This window comes from Triplophysa dalaica, chromosome 17, assembly GCF_015846415.1.
Source record: "Triplophysa dalaica isolate WHDGS20190420 chromosome 17, ASM1584641v1, whole genome shotgun sequence".
In the NCBI taxonomy this organism is placed as follows: Eukaryota; Metazoa; Chordata; class Actinopteri; order Cypriniformes; family Nemacheilidae; genus Triplophysa; species Triplophysa dalaica.
This window is the reverse complement of record NC_079558.1, coordinates 11,082,386-11,105,235: the sequence shown is the minus strand read 5'-3', so window position 1 is coordinate 11,105,235 and position 22,850 is coordinate 11,082,386. Positions and strand designations below refer to the sequence as shown.

Genomic DNA, 22,850 nt, shown 5'->3' with positions numbered 1-22,850 from the left:
CTTGAAATTGTTGATGTCCAAAAACATTTTTTTATTGAAAATGTATATGTTTGTATGATTGTTTTCGTTTTTCTGAATAAAAAATAAATATCATAAATTTTCCTTGATTTACAGAAGACGCACACTAAAATTTTAAATTTTTCTTACATTTGCCACTATCCTAGGTTTTGCCCATTTGTCAAGAAGACTTTTTTACTCATTTAGAGCACATTAAATCTAACATGCTCCCTTATTCTTTTGTAAATTTTAATATGTTTAAGTCAGAATAAGCTTGTTGTTTGAATTTGTACATAATTATTGTGATACACTGAATGAGTATGTAACATTATCTCGCTCAAATTTTGACATTTTATTCGTAAAAAACACAATTGTGTGTGTTACAAGAGCAGTCTAACTGGTTGTAACTGTTTCCCCCTTTACAGTGAAGAACCCTTGTAAGGGCACATGCAGTCACCTGTGTCTCCTGAGGCCGGGAGGCTACACCTGTGCCTGCCCAGAAGGCACCAATTTATATCCCGGTAGCAGCACTGAATGTGACGCAGGTGACTTAAATATCTGTTATCTGTTTTTATAACACATCTTAATGATATGCCATGGGTCATTTTAGCTAGTGAAACATTACTGACGTCAGCCTCCTGGTTTCAGTAATAATAATCCAGGCAGTTTGATTCCAAACATTGACAAGTTCCCTTCATTTGACTGTTTATTCATACCTTTTTTTGTGCAGGGGTTGAGCCTGAACCCACCATGCCCCCTCCGTGCCGATGTGTAAATGGTGGAACATGTTATTTTGATGACAATAAGGCGCTCTGCATGTAAGCTTGTGATTATATTGTTATGTGTTAGTACCACACATGTTCAAAGGTTACAAGGATGAGTGGACGGATGGATGAATTTATGGATATGGTAATGTTTACTTTTAATTCCCGCCTCACAGTTGCCCCCCTGACTGGAATGGAGATTTCTGTGAAACCAGTGTTTATGGCGTGGTGTCCACCTCAGGTATAATGCCAACAGCCAATTACCTGCAATATACCTGAACATTGTTACTGTGTATATTCTGAATGGGTTTCTTTTTTATATAAGACCAAACAAACATTAGCGTGTGGTTTTACTGTAGCTTGTCTAGTAGTACATGGCACTTGCAAAAGCAATGCCATTGGTTTTGTTTCCTTTAGGAAATGCACATACTGATCAAACTATAGGTGGCTTTGGATCTAAAGCATTAATGTAAATGTCATCATTTTTTTATCCACAGTGGCTATTGCTCTTGGAGTGACGGCGGCTGTGGCTCTTTTCCTTGGATGTTTGATATATTCTGCCCAAAAGAAATCAAAAATAATAAACGTTCTTCATAATATCAACATTCCTGTCAGAATGCCAAACTTCAGTAGACCTAGTTTCTGGTGAGTTTAAAGAAAATGTCTGCATTTCTGTTTTTGTGATGGTGGGACCCTTTTATTTCAAACTATATATTTTTAATTTTATCCCATTCCTCACACATTTATATTTATTCAATTTTTCCACACATATTATAGATTTTTCTTCAGTAAATTATTTTGCCAAAAATGATTGCCATCAAATATAAAATGATAATATAACCTTTCAAAATATAATGTTGATTGTAATTGGGAAAAGTAAACGTCTGTAAAATAATTTACATCATTTATATTACACATATATAAAACTCAATAATGTTGTGGATCCACTAGACTTACAAACATTGGCTAAGTAGGAACTCCCTCAACAATACCAGGGTTAAACAGAAGACATAATTTGCAGTGGAACACATGAAATGTAGAGCACATTAAACCTGTTGCTGTTGTTTAATATAATTAGGGCTGAATTCTCCAGCTCAACCGAATCCGGACAACATGAGATAGCCAAAGAGGTTTGTATTTACCATGTTGTTCATAACCATATTAAGTGATCGCATAAATAAATTTAAAAATGTGATATTATTATGCATTGCAGTAATATGTTTAAGCATGCAATTTATATGCATATTACTGCAATGGTTTTTCTTTTGTCATATAAGAAAGAAACCCAGACCTTTGAATAGGAGTGACACATTCTGATAAGTCCAGCTTTTGTTCTGTGATCAACTGCAGGAGTCCATTACATCGATAGAAGTAGAGGGAGCAGAAAAGAGTTTTGAGAATCCAGCATATAGCACCGAGGAGGGTACAAAAGACTCTCCTGCAGCTCCAAGGGCTGTTACAACTACTGTCATCAACGAACCTGCCAATGTATGTCTGTTACTGCCCTCTAGTGGAAAAACATATATTGCCTGTTTATCTGTATGTACAGAAATAGATATGCACCACAACACTTTTTTTCATTTCATCCTGTGTTATTTTAGATTGAAAAGAAGAATTTGTTACTCTTTTTAATATAACACTAGTCAACAAGCCACCAAATTGTCATTTCTCAAAGTGTTTTTTGATATTTCAGGAGAGTGTTGAAAACCCAGTCTATTCTGCTGAGATGAGCTCTGTGACCCAGCCAAACGGTTTTGTAACCTCTGTCAAACCAGATGTCAGCCATGTCAACACTGAGCCTGACAAGGTTAGCCATGGTGACAGTCAGCCAATGACACATGATTTCCTTTTCCTGGAAATGATTTCACTTGCAGTATGAAGACCTTTCAATCTAGCCTTTCAGTAGGATTAAAAGCACATGGAACACTGTTAACCATCATCTTTTATTCACACTCTGGGTAAAAACACTAAATTCTTATTAGGATCTCAAAAAAATGTCAGTTCAGTGGTGCCTTAATATAATGTTATAATAAAAGAAACACCCACACAGCAGTAGTTAATGTTCACTGCTCAAGATGTGACAGAAAAAGCGATGAACAGTACAAGGAGAGGAAGAAACAGGAGTTAGAGAGACATCAGTAAATATCAACACAAGCATAGACTGTAGCACAGAGATGATCGGTTCTGATCTAATCATGAAACTTATTATGACGCCCTCTTTACTCTTTTACACAGGTTGATAGTTCACCGCTGCAGTCTGACGTGGTTACAGATGATACATTTACTAACCCCCTGTACACGGTGAGATAATCATTGATTGAATGTGGGCAAACAAGTGTCACTTCCATTTTTATTACATATTATGTAATATGAATATATATATATACATATCACTGCAGTCCTTCTAAAACCTTGTAGTTCTTGTTCGAATCTGTGGTGCTGGTTATTGTGGTAATATTTATTTTCATGCATCGTCAGTGTTTTTTTGTCCGCATTTGTTGTCAGTGTATATTTAGCTCAAGTAAATTTTAAGCTTATATCATTAATTGCGTTAAATCAGCATATTGTAAATAAAAACTGTACAAATTTTTACGTATTTCAATAATTATTTTCCAATTGTCACTGTCAGAAAATTCTAGAAATTTGATGCATCCAGTGAGGACAAAATGTAAAATTATAATGGGTTTTAATTCGTTTCTAATGCTGGTGTAGACACTGATATATTTAACTGTTGTTTTGAGCTCAGTGTTATGCCAGTACCTTGTAATTTCTGCATACGAGTAATAATACTGAAATGTATAAATGTGTGAAAATATTGGTAGTTTTTTCGAGGCTATGGTTAAAACAAAATTAGATTTTAGTATTCAGCATGTTCAATTTCATAAAGAAGGCAATGAATGCATTTTTAACCTAAAACATGTTGTTTGTTTTTGTCAAATTTTGTCAACATTTTAATAAAAAAAACAAATTAACATTCAATCCAATGGTAGCTAAAAATAGGAAAATAGTGGAAAAATAGGGAAGCAGGTGTCCTAAAATGTGCTTGGCACTTGGCCAGCCATGTTGCCATCGTCTGTCTCCTTATGCTGTTAAAAGCCAAGAGATGAATGTTGGAGCACAATGAAAGCTATAACAGCTTATGGAGAAGGAGAGGCTGCTTTTAAAGGCTCATTGAAGGTTGGTCGAGGCCTTAGATCGAAGAGAAATGGTAGACAGGGAATGAAGGACAAGAAAGACCTTTAAAGACCTTGAAACCCTGATGAAATTATCAAGTGATTTGGAGAGGCAGAGGCACCTATTCAGTTGTCGCGCTTGAACAAACTGTAGGCATAATGGAAATTGTTTGTACCCTCAAATTTGGAATACATCAATTGTATGCACAAACGGAAATACATTTTGTTTTGATTGTTGCAATTTGCTGCGGTTATGTTCTCTGAATATGATCGTGTTAGCTATCAGAGTGTTTTCATAACATATCGGTTCCCCTATTTTCTGTGGTTCAGATATGTCAGTTGAGACATGAGCCGTCATTTAGAATCAAAATACATTTGCATTAGTATAATGAAAGGTCAGGCCCTCGGTTGCTTAAAATATTACAGTGACACAGATCTAGTTGTGTTTTGCTCCATCGAGGCCTGAGAGTAGATTGATTTTGAAAATGCAGATCCCCTCGTGTGCGGTTTGAACTCACACATCATCTGGTCTGTGTAAGGTTACATGATGATCTCTTCCCCTTAGCTTAATCTATACTCAATTAATAGCAATTGAAACTTGTTAAATAACAATGCTGTACATTTAGTGATAATAAATATCTGGTATAGTATACATTTAAGGAAGGAAGTGTTTAATTTCCAAAAAGTGTCTTAATTTAAAGAATGGCAGTTAATACAGATTTCTTGTGTTGCTTCTTTGCAGGATTCATCAGGTATATGCAGTCAGGGAGAGTCTACAATCTGAAGACCATTTGAGATCATTTTACAGGACTGGCTCTCAGTCACTTTGCCAGCTAAGACTTATGGGTGGTAAATTATGGCTGCAGTATATTCTCCATCTAGTCATGATGATTAACGTCTGAGTTTGCAGGGAGTTACAAGCGTTGGCAAACACTCAAACATTCATCCTGTGAGACTTCAGTTGATTCTCTTATCTGTAGTTTGGTGATATTTCTTGTCAAATTGTTATTTAATGTCAAATATATATATATTAAATGTTCATGATCAATTTCAATACTTATATATCTCATTTTGTTTATATTAATAAAGTTTAATTGTAAAGTGGGCAAATTGAATAGGTTCTTCATAAAATTAAAAAATGCATAAAATTGCACTCACCCTGCTATAGTTTAGATTAAAGTTTAAAACCCTCATCCTTAACTTGGCTATTTAGTTTGTTTTGTGCTTTGTTTCATGAATGTTCTTGTGTAACAGCCTTTGAGATGTGTGCTGTTATAACTATGTTATTGATTGTGTTGTCCAATTTTTGTTGTTCCATTTTTATTTAAAAAATCAATAAAACATTTGAAAATATGAACTTAAGACCATGTTTTCCTATGTTAACGGGACCCCATTCACTTGGTTTTGTCTCTATACAATATAAGTGAATAGGGTCCAGTGCAGTTCGGTTACCAACTTTCTTCAAAATATCTTCTTTTGTATTCTGCGGAAGCAAGAAAGTCAAACAGTTTTGAAATGACAAGAGGGCAAGTAAATGATAAAAAATGATAACAAAAATGAAATATCTGTCATCATTTATTTACCCTCTTGTCATTTCAAACCTGTAGGACTTTTTTCTGCTGCAGAACACAAAATACGTTATTTTAAAGAACGTTGGTAACTGAACGATGGCGGTACCCATTCACTTCTATTGTATGGACACAAAACCAATGCAAGTGAATGGCTACCGCCATCGCTTGGTAACCAACATTCTTCAAAATATCTTCTTTTGCGTTCTGTAGAAGAAAGTCGTACAGGTTTGGGTGAGTAAATTATGACAGAATTTACATTTCTGGATGAACAATGCCTTTAAGTACATTGTGCATAATATATGTCATTTGGGAAACAACAAGAGATCCCAATGTGCATCCTTTAATGATGCTAAAACGTCTGTTAAAATGTATTTATGCTTATTTTCTTGTGTCCATGCTCAATTTCCCCACACAAGACAGCCTACTTCTATTATCGTATAAAAGGTTAAGAAAGCCATAGGACAGAAAACACAACTTGTGTTTGATTCACGCTTTTGATAGAACCGAAGCACTATACTTTATAGAGCCAAGCTGAAACTGCCTATCAGCTCCTGGTATTTCACAGCAAGAATCATTAGATAAGAGTGAGAGGAAGAGGAGCAGTGGGGGATGGTGATAGAGCAAGAGATTGAGGGAGGGCTGAAGATTGTGTGTGTATGTGAGTGAGAGAGAGAGAGAGAGAGTGAGAGTGAGAGAGAGAGAGAGAGAGAGAGAGAGACTGAGGGAGGGAGGGAGGGAGGGAGGCAGGGGGAAGGGAGTGAACGAGACATACTAACAGAGATTTGAGTCAGTTTAGCAGGTATTAACACAGAGATGCTGAGGGTATCTCCATGTCAGCGGAAATACTCTCTCTCGCTCACACACAGACACACACACACAGTGAAAGGTAAGCGATACAGGGGCGTTCTTTTGTTTGCATGGCTTGATGTTTAATGCGCAGAAAGAATGAACAGCAGGGGGGGGATTCAGTACTTAAAAGGATCTCAGCATCCAGTTATGGTTTTTCCTTTGGCTGTCCACGTTCAGTGCCGGACCGCTTTTGGGAAGACTCTGGGATGCTCATTTGGGATAAGGTAGACACAGATGCTGGATATCCCTTAACAATCCTTGTATTGCCTTTAGTTTGTCACAGTGATATTGCTGTTTTAATAGAGATGAAGATGTGAAGTTGTATTTTAGAGTTCTGCAGACTGCCTCCTTTTGTCCCTCGTATGCTTCTCTTTCTACTGCATCTTGGGCAGTCTTGAACGTCTTGCTATGCACCTGTGATTTGTCTTATGTCACAACTACGTGGTTGTAACATTCTGAATACCCTGTGGGGACCAGCCAAATATGTCTGAATGCAAAAATGTTTTTGTAAAGATTAGGGGATATAAAACATCACTAGCTCTTAAGAAGTCAATTGAAACTTTAAAAGAAAGCAAACATGTGTACATGCATGCTTCTACTGTATGCGTCAACTTATGATTCTACTCTTATCAAAAATGATTTCAGGTGCATATATTATGACTCATATTGTGATGAGTTTTGATTTGACATGCAGTTTTCTGAAATTCTGAAGTTGGGTTCATTTGGCTGTATCCCATAGATCTCACAGACTGCTGTTTAAATGAATCTGCTCCCAACAGATAGTTATTTGATGTCAATGCTTGTATTCAAGCATCTAAAGTATGTATCCTATACACACATTCACAAAAGGGAAAGAGAGAGGCCGAGCAGTTATTACTAGTGGTGGGCTTTAGCCGTGTATAATGGTAGAGAGGACAGATGGTGGCAGAAGGATGGCCAAATGACCTTGTCCCCAGCGGGGCATGTTTTCAGCCTCACATGAATCAGTCTGTGAGAGCAAGGACTGGGCAGAAGACCCCCTGTTTTATTCAAAAGAGAGGGGATGGCATTGAAAAAGTCAGACAAAGCTCAAACTAGAGACCCAGACTGCATGCAAACAGGAATGCATACATTTTTTGGTAGCTGTGGCTACTAAAATTGATGAAAGTTTGGCAGACATTACTTAATTTTGGTGCCTGTATATGTAACAGTCCATAAATGTATATTTATTTAACTTGTGTAATGTAAACATATCAACCTGCATGACTTAAATATACTAATAATTATCATATCACAGGTACTTAAATGGAAGGGCACATGATGAGGCCCAAAACAAAACAGACCTTAACAATGACTAATAGATATTTTACAGTACAATTAAAAAATAACTATTTTAAATGTACATAAGAAATCTATCTCCACTCCTGTGTTCACTACGCTATGCTTCGCATTGGTGTGAAAACACAACTTATTCTCAAGGTAATTCATTGCATAGGCACGAAATTTGGAATCTATTAATTTGTGTACATGGACATGAATTTCTTCCTTTTTTCGTGTCACTCAGCACAACTTTTTTTCGTTTTACTCAGCATGACTTTTATTACACAGATCACGTGTGTACGTATGTTTATATATATATATATATATATAAAACCTGATTTCCAAAGAAGTCGTACATATTTTAGGTGGTGGCCAACACCCGTGCAATGATCATGCTGTCTAATGAGTATCTTGATATGCCATATCTGTGAGATGAATGGATTATCTCGGCAAAGGAGAGGTACTCAATAACACAGATTTAGACAGATATGTGAACAATATTTGAGAGTAATAGGCCTTTGTGTACATAGAAAAAGTCTTAAATCTTTGAGTTAAGCTCATGAAAAATGGGGGCAAAAACTAAAGTGTTGCGTTTCCCTTGAGACTGTGTTGGAGCACAGCATTTGTCTACAACAACGAACTTAGTATTTAGTTGGTTTGTGCCCGGCTGCTGGTATTTATGCTGGTATTGTCATCAAGGGTTATTTTTTAGCAGTAGGTCTTTTCTTCATTGGCTGGATCTCCCTAGCAAATGGTTGCTTTCCAGAAATGTCTCGAGCACCCAAATACAACAAGAAAAGTATTTTTGTATGAGTCTTACTTTATCATTTTGGAAAACCCTGCAGTGTGGCTTAAAACCAAATTTCTTTGTGCCATTACCGTATGTGAAACAATTGTGTCCAAGTGTGGAGATGTAGTTGGGGTGAATGAATAAATACAGAAATTCTCAAGGTGTCCGTTTATTATTTAACCCGAATGATTTTGATGTGATTAGATTTCTTATGTGGGTGCAGGTGAGATAGATGTCACTTCAAACAGAAAGCTGGGCTGTAAAGTAGCAGTGAGAGATGCCTGATCTGAGCATATGTCTGGTGAGAATCCTCCTAATGCATCTGCAGCATGAGATGAAGAGAGACACAATCCTGCGTAATCTTTCCATGTAGAACGTCATAATCAGAGAGAAAGAGAAAATGAGAGATGCTTCTGGATTTTTTTCGAGAGAATCAGGATGGATTAACCGGCTTTCAGAAAACCAAAAGTCCTGGTAAGGCTGCAGCTGGTCTGGTACAAGCTGTACCAAATTCAAACATCGTAACTACCCTCAAAATTTGACCACACATATCAGGGTTTGAACTCCTTGTGTTAAATATGCCAACTTTAGAATGTTTAGAATTTAATCTACATTATTGATAAGCTAAGATATACATTTTGGGCCTATATATGAATTAAATATCTTCAGCCTGCTTTTAATTACACCACCCATATTTTTGGTAATATTCTTTCTTAAATTGACAAAATATTTTACAAAAGTATTGAATGTTTTGCACAATGTTTTTCTTTTTCACTTGCTTACAGATGCTTTTTCTAAATATTCACAGTTGAGGGAATCAAATTGCCTTATCGGTAGTGTTTATTGCCATTTGGCTGTTTTGATGTGCAGACCGGATAAATTATTATATTAGCTCACACAATACTTTGTCCATCTGAAAATAATGCTTTTTCAGTAGGACTAAGTCTAACCAAAAAAAGAAACAAGTTCAAAGCAATTTATAAATAACTGTCCTGTAATTTTGCCCATCTCCTGGGGTGAAAGAACGTGATAAAATGTTGACTGTTGTTGTCATGAGATTAATTTCCATGGGACTCTTTTAGGGGGTTAGGTGATCACGTTTCTACTTCCTATACTATCTTGCTCAGATCTAGGGCCGACCATAGCTACTATATACCCCATTGAAGACTGATGTTTTGTTATTTGTTTATTGTAACTTGATATTGATGCAACATTTTATACTGTAATCTTCTAATGGAACTAAATGCTATGTACTGTAATGCCATTTTAAAGATGTTTTTCATTTTCTTTTAATAACGTTTTGACAATGAACCTCCGTATGTATCCAAACAGTAATATTATCTGTAATGTAAATATGAAATGTAAATGAATGCATTTTAATGAAAGTAGTCAAATGAGCATTACATTTTTTAACATTGCCTCATGACTTTAGTTTGGTCCAATACCTCTTAAATTGATATTTATTATTTACAACACTGGCAGTGGATTAGAAATGGATCAGGAAAGGGGTTTCCCGATGCCGTTTTGTGCAAAAACATTTTTTATTGATTCTTTCTTTTTTGTGGATAACAGGTCTTTCGGATGAACCTGCATTCTGAGCGACCTAAGAGAAAAGGGAGAAGAATCGTTTTTCCAGCATCTCTGACTGTCTCATGATCAGCCATGCCTGTTCTGTCACCTGTCACCGGTGGGTACTTCATTCAGCAGTCATGACGATATCGTTTAATCCCTTTCAGCATAACAATACAATCTCAACACTGCATTATTTTATTTGCTGCAGGTTTACATGAGATGCTAGCACTCCTAACCTCTCAGCTTCACCCAGAAGCAAACCATAAGGAGGACCTGGTCTTTCTCAGAGAGGTCTTCAGTGAAAGGAGCCTCAGCCATTTAATGAAAGTATGTAATGCATGATGACTATATATAGCTGCTGTCATTCTGAAATCTTATATCTCTATACTTCATGATTGTTTTTCCAGAAATCATCATTATTCGTCACCCTTTATGTCTGTCACTAACCGTGCGTCCGAAATAGCACTTCCATACTATATAGTAGGCGAAAATTAGTATGAGTCTTGAGTAGTATGTCCGAAACCTCAGTATGCACAAAACAGTAGGCGAGAAATGTCTGCCGAGATTTGTGAGTGTGCATCACATGTACACTTCTCTGTCCCATGATGCCACGGGAGCTGGGCAACGGTCAAATTCATATTTGTACTTCATATAAATCAGTGCATACTTTCATAGTATACAATTTCGGAGACAGGGTTGGTTTTGCAAATATCTAACCGATACAAGGTCAACTTTTACAACACGGTATTTAATAATAATTTTATTTTTTATTTTTTTCATTTCCTGAAAATCAGCGAATTTGGACGCAGGTACGAGGCATCAGAAGGACAGCGACAATATGTTCTTATATTATTGCAGTAGCAGTTTAGCAACTAGTTTCTGATGGAATATTGCACATGGTCATGCCTTTATTAAAAATGTGAAATATACAAATTTGTAAATTTATTTTCTGAAAATTAAAATGTTCTATATAACAATTCTCATATACTGACCGTTATTTGCAGATCCATGAACGATTGAGGCAGTTTCAGCTCCAAAGCCCGATCCCTGTGCTCCACAGCGCCTCCTATTTAGCGGAGGACGTGAGTCTGTTTCTCCTCTTACTGCAAACGTTGACTGATGATTTTGAATTCATAAGTGAAATTATTGTTACGGATATTCTTGCTGTGGTGACACCAAAAATATGGTTCTCACAACATTGATCATGTGGTTTGATTGACAGCTTGCAGAGGAGCTACAGAATGGACCACTGGATGAAGATGAGAGAGAATTATTAACACTACTGACTGCTCCACATGTGAAGGTTCAAACCTCTTACAGTTAATGAAACAATATTGAAACAATATTTTTTTTAATGAATCAACATTTCTAGAAATTACCAAAAGCTGTACTCATCCGTAAAAGTATTGTTCATTGTAAGTTCCTGATATACAGCTACTGTAAAATGTTACATTCATTTTCTAATCCGTATTTATTTGATTGCATGACGAAACACAGTCAGCAGTTTCTATTAGACCTATATTAGATTGTGTTTTAATTTTTAAGCATAAATGCATACATTTTACACACATAGGCCTATACACCTTTTCTTCCACATCACTAATAAAGTAGTTTTACAACTATTGTTGTAATTTTTCTCCACCAGGCAGTGCTAACAGTACATGACACTGTGGCACAGAAAAACTTTGACCCTGTGCTCCCCCCGCTGCCAGATGATCTAGATGATGAATTAGAAGAAGAATCTGTGAAAATTGTCCGATTGGTGAAGAACAAGGAGCCTCTTGTGAGTTTCATCATAAAACATCGCTTTCTGCATTAAATAATGTTATATTAAAGGGATAGTTCACCCCAAAAAGAAAATTCTGTCGTCCTTTACTCACCTTTGGGGTGTTCCAAACCTGTATAAATAAATTAAAAATTTCTGCAAAACACAAAGGAAGATATTTGGAAGACTGTCAGTTATAAAACAGATCTCCTCCCCTATTGACTACCATAGTATTTATGTACCCTACTATGGGTATCTAGCTAAAAGTTTGAAAGTAAAAAAATATTTCACAGATGTCAGTGTTCGGATTGGATGGTTTTCTGTTAGTTGTGCTGCAACTGTAAATGTTTATTCCTACTGACCTAATATTTTCAGCGTTTGATATGCTGTATTTACATGTCTTTATATTATGTCATTGATTGTGATAAATGTGGTTTGCTGTAGCATGTTGTTTTGTCTTTTTAGGGTGCGACTATCCGCAGGGACGAGGATACTGGAGCGGTGGTAGTTGCTAGAATCATGAGGGGCGGGGCAGCTGACCGCAGCGGTAAGTGACATCCTGGACACTCCCCCTTTCTCAGTTTTTTCACTGTGGCTAGATAGAAAAGGCAGATTTGGTGTAACATAATCTGTGATGACACAGATAGAGAGCATGTAAATCAAAAACTGTGAAAGGTAACATGAATGTCAAATTCCAGTGTCTCACAAGTAATATGAATAATTATGAATCACTTAAAATATACAAAACAAAAAATACATTTTGTTTGTACAAAAAAAATACAAAGCAATGAGGCGAAACTGTACTCACAACAGAATCATGATTTTGTTGATATTAATAGCGTTCTGGGCAGCAGGATTTTTAATAACAAGCAAAATATTGACTAACATCCTTGAGATTATGCTCTGCTGGGGATTACAGATTACACTGGGAATATACAAAAATGGATTTTATGTAATGGAAATTTTACTCTTTATGAAAATGATTTATGATTGTATTGAATGACAATTAAAGGGATAGGTCGTCCAAAAAATTACGTCATTAAAAAACTCATATTTTACTCACCCTTTAGTTGTTTCAAACCTGTAAAAAAATTTTTTTAACACAAAGAAAGATATGTGAGAGAATGTTAGCAACCGACAGTTCTGGGATTCCATTGACTTCTATAGTAGGAAAAATAATTGTGTAATATTTTAAGTTCCGTTGAACACAATAGAAGATATTTTGACCACCGTTTGCATATTGTTTTGCACTATCTGCCTGGCCGGGGGGGCTGCTTTAGAATTCATACTTGTATTAAATGTGTCTCATGTACAGCTGCTTTGTAACAATGAAAATTGTAAAAAGCGCTATATAATAAAGTTGAGTTGAGTTGAGTTGAGGAATTAGGAGAGCAATGCATTTAAAATTGATGCTAGACCCCAATGTGTTTTGAATGCACTGTGACTAATGTTGCCTGAATGCTCCTCTAGGTCTGGTGCATGTTGGAGATGAGCTCAGGGAGGTCAATGGAAATCTAATCATACACAAACGTCCTGAGGAAATCAGCCAGATTCTGGTATGTGCACGATTCGTCCTTACTTTCACAAAAGCTGAGTCATTCCCGACCATATACCTTATCAACCAAAATGCACTTTTGTGATTAAGTGTCCTTGATGTTTATTGTCTCGGTGGGATGCAGTCTCAATCTCAAGGCTCGATCACTTTGAAGATAATCCCTGCCATTAAGGAGGAGGACAAATTCAAAGACAGTAAGGTGAATAAAATCACAGTTTAGATATTGATATATATATTTTTTTAGTAAAAATTAAAATTGTGAAGCAACAACAGCATTAACAAATTATTTTATGTTTGTATTAAGGTCTATTTAAGAGCCATGTTTGATTACACACCATTTGAAGACAAAGCCACGCCCTGTCAGGAGGCGGGACTACCTTTCCAGTGTCGGGACATCCTGCAGGTGGTAGGTCAGGATGACCCAACGTGGTGGCAGGCCAAACGGGTGGGAGACAGCAACCTGCGAGCTGGACTTATTCCTTCAAAACAGTTCCAGGAGAGGTACAACAATGTCAACATGGTCATCAACAATTATTATTTATTTACTGTCACCAGCCCCTTGACACACACATCTGAATGTGTGTCCAGATCTTGGAAGATAGATACTTTATTAACATGTGTTTGTCATTACCTCTTACATTTTTAGACGACTGCTGTATAGAATGAAAATGGGAACTTACCAGAGCCCAAAATCACCCAGAGCAGCACAATGTAAGTTCTCAGAAGCTACTGCTCAAGGTCACCCACTACTTGCAGCATAGCTAATGATCCGTCTGATATTAAAACACATTATATGCAAATGCAGCTATTATTGACCAGACAACTAGAAGATTACAAACATCTTCGCAGTGTGATAAACCTTTAGAAGGAGTAATCAGCAAATAGTGGAATTTGTTGGTATGTTAGAACATCATAAAACAACAATTCCCTGTCTTTTTAGGACTCGGATATATCGTCGCTGTCCTTACAAAACCATGTCACTGGGTTTTGCCCTAATCTAACAATGAAAAAGTATTAAAAAGTGCTTCTCAAGTTTATATATTTTTAAAGTATTATATAGTTTCCTTCTTCTGAAAAACATTGATTTTTTCCATCAAGTTTCCAGAATGAGAGTGATTATATTTTACTGTACTCACTAATGACAATAGGGTACTTGTTGCAGTATTCCTTATTTATTCGCCTTTTGTATTTATTCGTGTTTCAGCTGTTGTGTTTGTTTCCTCATTATGCTTTCCCCAGGTGATCAGACTTGTGATAAAGGTAAGTGATTTTGACGAAATGCAGTCGAAAAAAATCATTGAGTCATAGGTTTTTAATGTTCTCAAAAGTAGGTCCTATCTGTAAATGGGTCAATGCCATGACATTCTCTTTACTTCTGTTGCTTCTATCTAGATATACATTAGAATGTATTTAATACATATTTTTAGACAAAGTTTGTTGATTAGAACAACCTAGTTATTAGTTAGTTAAAATATAGTGACTGTGTATATATTGTAACTGGCCCAAAGTATCCGTTGGTTTATCCGACCAATTTACAACAGTAAATCCTTTATTATTATTTGTTTTGCTTTTTTGACTTTTGTTTACAGATATTGTCACATTTAAAAAGTTTTTGTTTACCAAATCAAAGTAATTGTGCACTCTTAAAAAGCCCGTGTTAAAATTAACACACTGTTTGTGGTATGCTATCTAACAGATTACGTGTTAATTTCATGTGAAATAAAGGGACAACCTAAGTTATGTTAAAGTAACACAAAGGTGTAAGACAGAGTTGTGTTCAGTTAAGGACAACACATTAATGAATAAAATCATCTTGGTTACGTATGTAACCTCAGTTCCCTGATGGAGGGAACGAGACGTTGTGTAGAGAACGACAGACGGGGGTTCGCCCTTGAGAACCAATCAACTCTGACTACTATAGAAAAGGCCAATGAAATTTGGTGAATGAAATTTGCATGCCAGGCTCCGCCCCCGGATATCCGGTATAAAAGGAAGCCGGCGTGCAGCATTCACTTACCTTTTGTTCTGAAGAGCCTGAGAGCCTCTCACGACTGCAGCAGAATACGATACGTGTTTGTGGCATAAGTTCCCTCCATCAGGGAACTGAGGTTACATACGTAACCAAGACGTTCCCTTTCTGTCGGTCTCTTGACGTTGTGTCGAGAACGACAGATGGGGTTGCCTATGGAAAACGCCACAACGCTGTATCGCGTCACAATCTCTAGCGAAGCGACAGTAACAAGCCTGGGCGTGTCAGCTGGATGCTTTCGCGAAACTGTAACCTTCCAGTGTGGTGGTCGGGGGGTTCCAGAGCTTTCCAGGAGAAAGATGGGTACAGCCCTGACCGGTAACCTTTCGAGGACGAGGCCTTAGCTCTCTACTGGCGAGAGGCCGTCCTGCTCGGGTTTACACCGGGTGAGCGCAACTCTTAATCAGAGAAGCGCTGCAGAGGCCACCTCCTACCCGTGGAGAGGAATATGGTGGATATAGGTATGGTCTCGTCCTTGGAGGAGAACGCATGGAACGTGCGGACTGGGTAGTTAACCGCAAGGTGGAGGTCCACCTGGGGAAGCTCATGGGTTACCAGGAGTGGGAACCATTCTCATGAGGATACATCAGACGGAACAGCCCACAGAGGGGGTGTTACAGACGTCCGGTAGCACTAGGTCCGGTTAGAGCTATCTGTGATAGCTCACATGGTATCCCGGCCTAAGGGCCGGGATGGCCTTGGCCCCGGAGGGAGTAGTGGGAACTTCTTGGGCACGCATCCGGGCCTGGGTCTCAAGATAACGTGAGAGTTTCCAGGGCCGAATTTAAGGCAATCCAGGGACACGGAGGATGCTCGGTGGTCCCCTACCCTCTTGAAGGAAGTGAGCACTGTCAGGAGGGCAGTCTTACTCTGTGAGGAAGATCGGAACCTCCGTGGGGCTCTTGGGGGGCACTGAGGCTCCCCAGGAGCACTTAGGGTCCCAAGAGGGTATGGGGCGGAGATGAGGCAGATTCCGCCCTCTCGCGCCCCTTAGGAACCTGGTGACCAGGTCGTGTTGCCCTAGAAACTTTCCTCTCCCCTGACTTGGCGGACCTGCAGGATGGCCATGGCATAGAGAGAGGAGGCAGCCTGGCCAGCGGCAGTGTAAGGCTTCGACACCAGTGATGCCGAAGTCCTACACGCTTTGGACGGTAGGCGTGGCCGATTCCCCCAAGGAGGTAGCCGCCCGCGGCACAGGTGCACCGCAGGGGCCGTTCCACCCGGGGGATCTCGACGTAGCCTTTGGCTGCCCCACCAACGAGGGAAGTAAGGGAGCCGGAGCTGGTTTCTCTGGAACGGTCCGTGAGTGGAGCGCTCCAAGTTTTACACAGCTCCTCATGCACCTCCGGGAAAAACATGGCGTCCGGGGTGGGCGCGGTTTGCACCGCGCTCCGACCTCAGGAACCACGCATCCCCGGGTTAGCATGGATGACATCACTTCTGCTTCCTCCTGAACTCGACCGCTGGGGGTGGAGCTTGGATTCGTCAGAGTCGGATGCCAGTCTCCCACCGATGCTGCGAGCGACATCTCATCTACGTCACACATCGTTTCCGAGTGTGTGCGTGAGGATCCGGACGGTATACCACCGCCGGTTGGGGAACGCTTAGAAGAGCGAATCGGGGTGCGATCTGCCCGTGAGCACTTGACTGGCGGGTTTACGTTCGCGGAGTTCCCCATATCACTAACGCTGCTACGTGGGTGGTCATCAGGGCCGTAGCCACAGATGTCACAGCCCAGGTAGCAGACGCAATGGTGGCTGGTTCCCGTAGGAAGATCAGCTGCAGTGCCGGCAGATGTGTCAACGAACGCTGCTTCAGCGTGCTGGACGCCCAGACGCCTAACGCAGCGATCGTGTCCAACCCCCTCCTCAATGAGGGTGCCGCACCCAAGAGAACAGCGGGACATGCCGCGCTGGAGATTGCTCAGTCAGTCCTGAAAAGGACTTTTTTAGAAAATATCTCTAACACCTCCGGAATCGCCGAGACGCCCAGGGGAAGGTCGCTGCAGGTAAGGACGATCCGCTGCAACACGTCTTAGATCCGGCAATGTAGAAGAAGAGGAATTCATGGAATTCGTTCTGTTCGTAGTCATGAGCGAAGGCTCTGAAGAACAAAAGGTAAGTGAATGCTGCACGCCGGCTTCCTTCTATACCGGATATCCGGGGGCGGAGCCCGGAATCCAAATTTCATTCGCCAAATTTCATTGGCCTTTTCTATTTGTTGATTTTCTATTATTTGTCAAGGGCGAACCCCCATCTGTCGTTCTCGACACAACGTCGAGAGACCGACAGAAAGGGAAGTGTTGTTTTAACACAACTGTTTTTAGAGAGTGGTATAGTTTATCCTAAAAATATCAGATAATTACCTTTTTTTTAAGAAAACAAATTAAATCACCTTGAATTTTTTACAATTATTTATTTTTTCAAATATACATTTATTAAAGGTGTGTGTACATATAATTTTATTACAAACGTAAAACCAACATCAATACATTAATGACATAAAACATTAGCAACGTACTTGGTGAGTCACCATCATAAAATCATGACTAAAAAATGAATGAATCCCGTACAGTGTTTCAACTGTCTGCATAAAAAAGAATATTTTTTTTCAATTGCAAGACTTGTGTGAATATCTGAATTCCGTCATTTCTGCAATTTATATGTTTGCTCAGCGTTTGCTGCCTCTATTTTACCGTTGCGGTTTGGCTTCGCTCTCCAGTAATTCTGTCCTCTGCTGAGAAACCTGTAAAATATCCTTGTGAAATATTTCCCACCACCCTACTGATTGTCCTTTCCTTGCTTGTACCCCTTCGTGCCATCTCTTCCGTTCTCCCTGACCCCAACCCACCCACCAGAAGACTGTGATAGTGAGGGCAGTGGAAGTGGACACCACATTGGTGAGAGCATGCACTCCCCATACACTAAAATCCACTCCACATTGCCTTGGCTCTGGATGATGCTTTGTTACGCAGAGTGAGATGCTTTAAATGTCTCTTGGTTTTATTGTGCACTTGACTACGTTCCTCATGGGCTTGGTGCATCCTAAGATGCCATGGGTCATTCTCGTAGTGACAGCCCTTTGCTCTGCTGCTGGCTTCGAACATTTTTTCAATGCGTGCTTTGGTCATTTGGGTTTTAATGTGTTCTGTTTGCTAAGAGCGACAAAGAGTGATGCTCTTTTATGTTTGTGGAACTTATTGTGAAAGCGAAGGAGCACTGCTGTAGTCAGGGGACTATTGCATCAGGCAAATGGCTTATGAAGGCTTTGGCATGGCTGAATGCTTGCGATGGTCTTTGTAGAGTAATGTTGGATGTGTGACGGTCTAACATTAGTTGTAGTTTCTCCAAAGTGTAAGGCGGTGACACCATCCTGTGGCCAGGCTTTTTCCTGGGAATTTTACTCAGGTACCACATTTCTTTCGCAATTAGGTGAATAGATTGCTTTAAACTAAACTCTATATCTTCTTTTTGCATTGTATGCAAAGTGTAAACAAAGCAGTATCCATGGATAGAGTTTTTTAAACATTGTAAAAAAAAGCATTTTTCTGGCAGCTGGGATGCCACCAATAAACCATAAAAAAATGAAAATAATATGTTTTCCATGTTTTTCTTGTAAATTTGTGATATTTCTGTAATTTTACTAAAAGCGCTAAAATTACTAAAATATTTTTTTTATATATGTTTTTGTTAATTTTAGTTTAAAATAAAAAAAATACTTATTTTATTTGTTATATTATTTTGAAATGCTTTTTAATTTTTATATTGATATTTACTTTATTTTAGTTTTTTTCACTCAATATTTCGGTTCCATCTACTCATTTTAGTTTATTGCTTAGGCAACATTTCTAGTTTTCTTTCATATATTCATATATCAATATTTTATATATCATATTTAGAAAATATGTCAATTAACAGAAATGTTGTAAAAGTTTTAATTCAGTAAACTTTAATAACTTTGGCTAACATTGTGTGGTGAAGTGCTTCTCAGATAATTCTTATATAAAATCAGCAACTAAAAGCTTCTTTTTGTGTCTTGGTTCAGTATGAGGCATTTCAATTTTGGAGGACGAATCACTTTCCACTTTTTTTATGTGATTCTACCATCCTCTGTATATCCACTGTATTTTCTGTTCATATATCTAATCTTTCACAGCTGGTCTCAGGAGAAGTTTCAGGCTGAGCCGCAAGGATCATCAGGGTTCGACAGCAGAGTCTCATCCAGAGTCCGGAGAAACTGAGTTTTTCATATATGAAGAGGTGACTTTATATCAGATGAGACTTCACGATAAACCAAGACTTGTGGTGCTAATAGGTAAGCTCAACACAATACAATCTAACTTCTTCATTTTGTTTGCCTTTGTACTTCAGTTTTGCTTTCTTTCCCTCCTGCAGGTTCTCTTGGTGCTCGAATCAATGAGCTGAAGCAGAAGGTGATTGCTGAGAATCCTCATCGGTACGGCGTCGCAGTGCCACGTGAGTTACCGTTCTCTGTTCTCTGTTAATGTAAGAGATTAGGGAAATCTTTAATCATCTTTAATTCTTTCACTTTGTGCCTAAGCTAAGGTTAGTCACGATCAAAGGAATAAAGCAATGTTGAAATTTAGTGTAGTAGTAGTATATATATATATTTTTTCATGTAAAAGGATTAGAAAGAGGTCAGAAATACTGATCTCACATAATTTTTTTTAAATAAAAGTAAAAACACCCAGTGATCAGCGTGCATTTTGTGTAAGATGAGGGTGAGGGTTTTATTACTTTTTTCAATTTAAGCAGTTTATATACCAAATGTTTGATAAAACCGTCTTTTATTGGCTCCCCAATATTAATCACTTTTTACAGTTTTCCTTATTGCTGTAAATCGCTTTGGATAACAGCTTCAGCTAAAAGCACATACTGTATGTAAATCTAATTGAATTGTAAAGGAACTGCATGTCATTTATCAGAAATCACTACACTATGTTTTTTTCTTCGTCACAAAACTGCACTGCTACATGGTATAATATTTTACTGTTTCTAACAGATACAACAAGATCCAGGAAGAGCCACGAGAAGGAGGGCATTGAATATCACTTCATCTCTAAGCAGGCCTTTGAGGCTGACATCCAATCTAATAAGTATGTTAGATCTATAAAGAAAATGTATTTATCTAAATGCCTAATGCACCATTTTTCAATGCCTATCGATTCATATATGCCATACATTTTCATGGTTGTTATTATGTCGTGTACATGTACAGTAACAACTGCATACTCTGTTTGTCCAGGTTTATTGAATATGGTGAATATAAGAATAACCAATATGGAACGAGTCTTGAGGCGATACGGAGTGTCCTGGCGAGAAATAAAGTTTGTCTGGTAGACGTTCAACCTGAGGTAAATGTTACACTTCTGTTATTTACAGTTCTCTTGCAGTTATTCTCTAAAGCTGTTGTTCTCAATGTGGTTCCGTGGCCTACAAGGGGCCTTCAGATGACTAATACTTTTAGACTAAAATTAGACCCAAATTGAGTACTGAAGATATAGCTTTCTTGTGAGAGGCTATTATGAAACGACAAAGTACTAGATTATTACAAGGTATATATAGGTATACTGTACGTATGGACTCTCTTCTTGGTTCTTTGAGGTGTACATGATTGATAACTTTTTATACACTTTGGCTATTTTATGAACCTCATTCCCAGGCCCTAAAAATTCTTCGTACACCCGAGTTTAAGGCCTACGTGATCTTTGTAAAGCCTTATGTTCCCGAGACTCGCCAACTACGCAGCAAATCACCAGGAAATGATGACAATGGACACATCATAGTGAGACACATATTACCCTTAGTGCCGTACTTCTATGTTATTTTACTACCTTAATATTGTATAAAATCGAATATAGTCTAACAATATTCTGTTTTGTGTTATACTTCCTGTCCTGTTGTTAAAAGGATGAAGATCTGCAGGATATGAGGCAGTCAGCCGAACAAATGGACCAACAATATGGCCATCTAGTGGACAGGGTCCTGATAAAACAGGACTCTGCCAGTGGCTGTTTGGAGCTGAGGAATATTCTGGAACGACTTGAGAGAGAGCCACAGTGGGTGCCTGTCAGCTGGGTCCGATCTTGATCTTCTGTGCTTCCCGTAGCTATTCTTGCATATGGTGTAATGGAACCATAGTCCTATCTGCCTCTGTCTGCCTCTATCTGAGTCTGTTGTTTGTCTGTAATTGTTTCATTCTGTTCAACTGAAGTTAGACAAAGCGAGATAAAGGTGTCAAAGTTGGACGTCCTGGCGGTTTGTTGTTCAGCTGTACTAGTGAAGAGTTTGATTTATATTTTGCATGGAAGAAGCTTGACAAGAAATCTAATAGGTTTTGTTTCTAGATGATGGAAATGATGTAGCTGATCTGGCAGACGTCCATATTTTTATATAAATATCATGATGCAAGACTGCTCGGCTGCAAGTTTACTCACTGTGTCCAAGTTGAGGTTATGTTTACATCAGGCAAACTGTCTAGTGTGAAGGTCTTTTGTTTTGTTTTCTTATGCTGGCAGTGTATATTTAGATGAATGTAACTGAAAATGTTGCAAATTTCACACTGTACATTGGCAAATCATTTCAGTGTTTTTATTTGTGTAAAATAAGAGGCAATATTTCATATCTGGACACAGCCTCTCATTATACACTTGTAATTGTCAGTGTTTTTTGTATATCAAGTTGATGACTGATGTATTTCTGTATGATGTAGTTCATTAGGCAATTGCTACATTGAGTCAAAAAGCATAAAGGCATGATAACATCATTAGGCCCATTTACAGTAAAGTGTTGTTCAAAATGTTATGAATGTTGTTTAAAATGTAACGAATGTGTGCCATTTTAGAATATATGGAATATTTTTGGATGTAAATTGTTATTATAAAATCTACTTTTAAAACTGTGTTTATTAGTATTTTTTTCAAATAAGTTGATAAATAATATGTCTACATATTAATACTTGTATGTCTACATACAGTTAAATGACTTTTAGACATCTGGTTAGATTTCTTTACATTACATGCTGCTAATACAGCTACCCAGCAGCAGATGGTAGTAGTAGTCAACACAAGACTTGTTCATAGGTGATTGTTTAAACCTCTCATGTGTCATCAATGTCTAATCCTGTGATCAATTCACAAATCATTACAAAAATATATTTGGTTATAAACAGTTATGTCAATTCATTGTTGGATTTAAAATAAAGATTAAACGGGTGTTCGGATGAAACCGGTGTTTGGATACACAATTAAAAATGTATTCCCTATATTTTCAGCTCATTGCAATTTACAGTGCAACACATTTTCAAAGCATGTCATTGGGTTGGTTGTTTTATTGTGCTTGTAAATTCCCAGCGATATTGCTCAATATTGCCAGCATATCAGATCACTGACAAATGTTCAGGAAATGTCATGTAGAAACATAATGCCAATAACACAGTCATGTACATTAATTTTTATATTTGATTT

General features: G+C 38.1%; 2 protein-coding genes across 6 annotated transcripts in view; both read left to right on the top strand.

The window, feature by feature from the left end:
• Positions 1-4,968, top strand: part of lrp2b (low density lipoprotein receptor-related protein 2b) — a 38,815-nt gene extending 33,847 nt beyond the window's left edge. Inside the window, exons 71-79 of the mRNA XM_056772050.1 lie at positions 423-542; positions 728-815; positions 938-1,002; positions 1,259-1,406; positions 1,840-1,891; positions 2,112-2,249; positions 2,455-2,568; positions 2,997-3,062; positions 4,677-4,968. Coding sequence (XP_056628028.1) covers positions 423-542; positions 728-815; positions 938-1,002; positions 1,259-1,406; positions 1,840-1,891; positions 2,112-2,249; positions 2,455-2,568; positions 2,997-3,062; positions 4,677-4,718 — 833 coding nt within the window. The 3' untranslated portion in view covers positions 4,719-4,968. The remainder of the gene's footprint in view (positions 1-422; positions 543-727; positions 816-937; positions 1,003-1,258; positions 1,407-1,839; positions 1,892-2,111; positions 2,250-2,454; positions 2,569-2,996; positions 3,063-4,676) is intronic.
• A 1,298-nt stretch (positions 4,969-6,266) lies between these two features.
• Positions 6,267-22,285, top strand: mpp3b (MAGUK p55 scaffold protein 3b). 5 transcript variants are annotated; one of them, XM_056771745.1, is made up of 20 exons: positions 6,307-6,391; positions 8,667-8,744; positions 10,016-10,130; positions 10,224-10,342; positions 11,020-11,097; positions 11,238-11,318; positions 11,661-11,798; positions 12,246-12,327; positions 13,251-13,336; positions 13,460-13,534; positions 13,640-13,836; positions 13,982-14,046; positions 14,575-14,595; positions 18,222-18,263; positions 19,520-19,678; positions 19,759-19,839; positions 20,387-20,480; positions 20,630-20,738; positions 21,047-21,169; positions 21,295-22,285. In XM_056771745.1, exons 3-20 carry the CDS (start codon positions 10,106-10,108, stop codon positions 21,472-21,474), a joined length of 1,755 nt encoding a protein of 584 aa, XP_056627723.1. In that variant the 5' UTR covers positions 6,307-6,391; positions 8,667-8,744; positions 10,016-10,105; the 3' UTR covers positions 21,475-22,285. The 5 variants fall into 5 exon arrangements, with proteins under 5 accessions (XP_056627724.1, XP_056627721.1, XP_056627725.1 ...); XM_056771746.1 differs by lacking the exon at positions 8,667-8,744 and having other exon boundaries at positions 6,267-6,391; positions 18,225-18,263; XM_056771743.1 differs by lacking the exon at positions 8,667-8,744 and having other exon boundaries at positions 6,267-6,391.
• Positions 22,286-22,850: the final 565 nt, after the last annotated feature.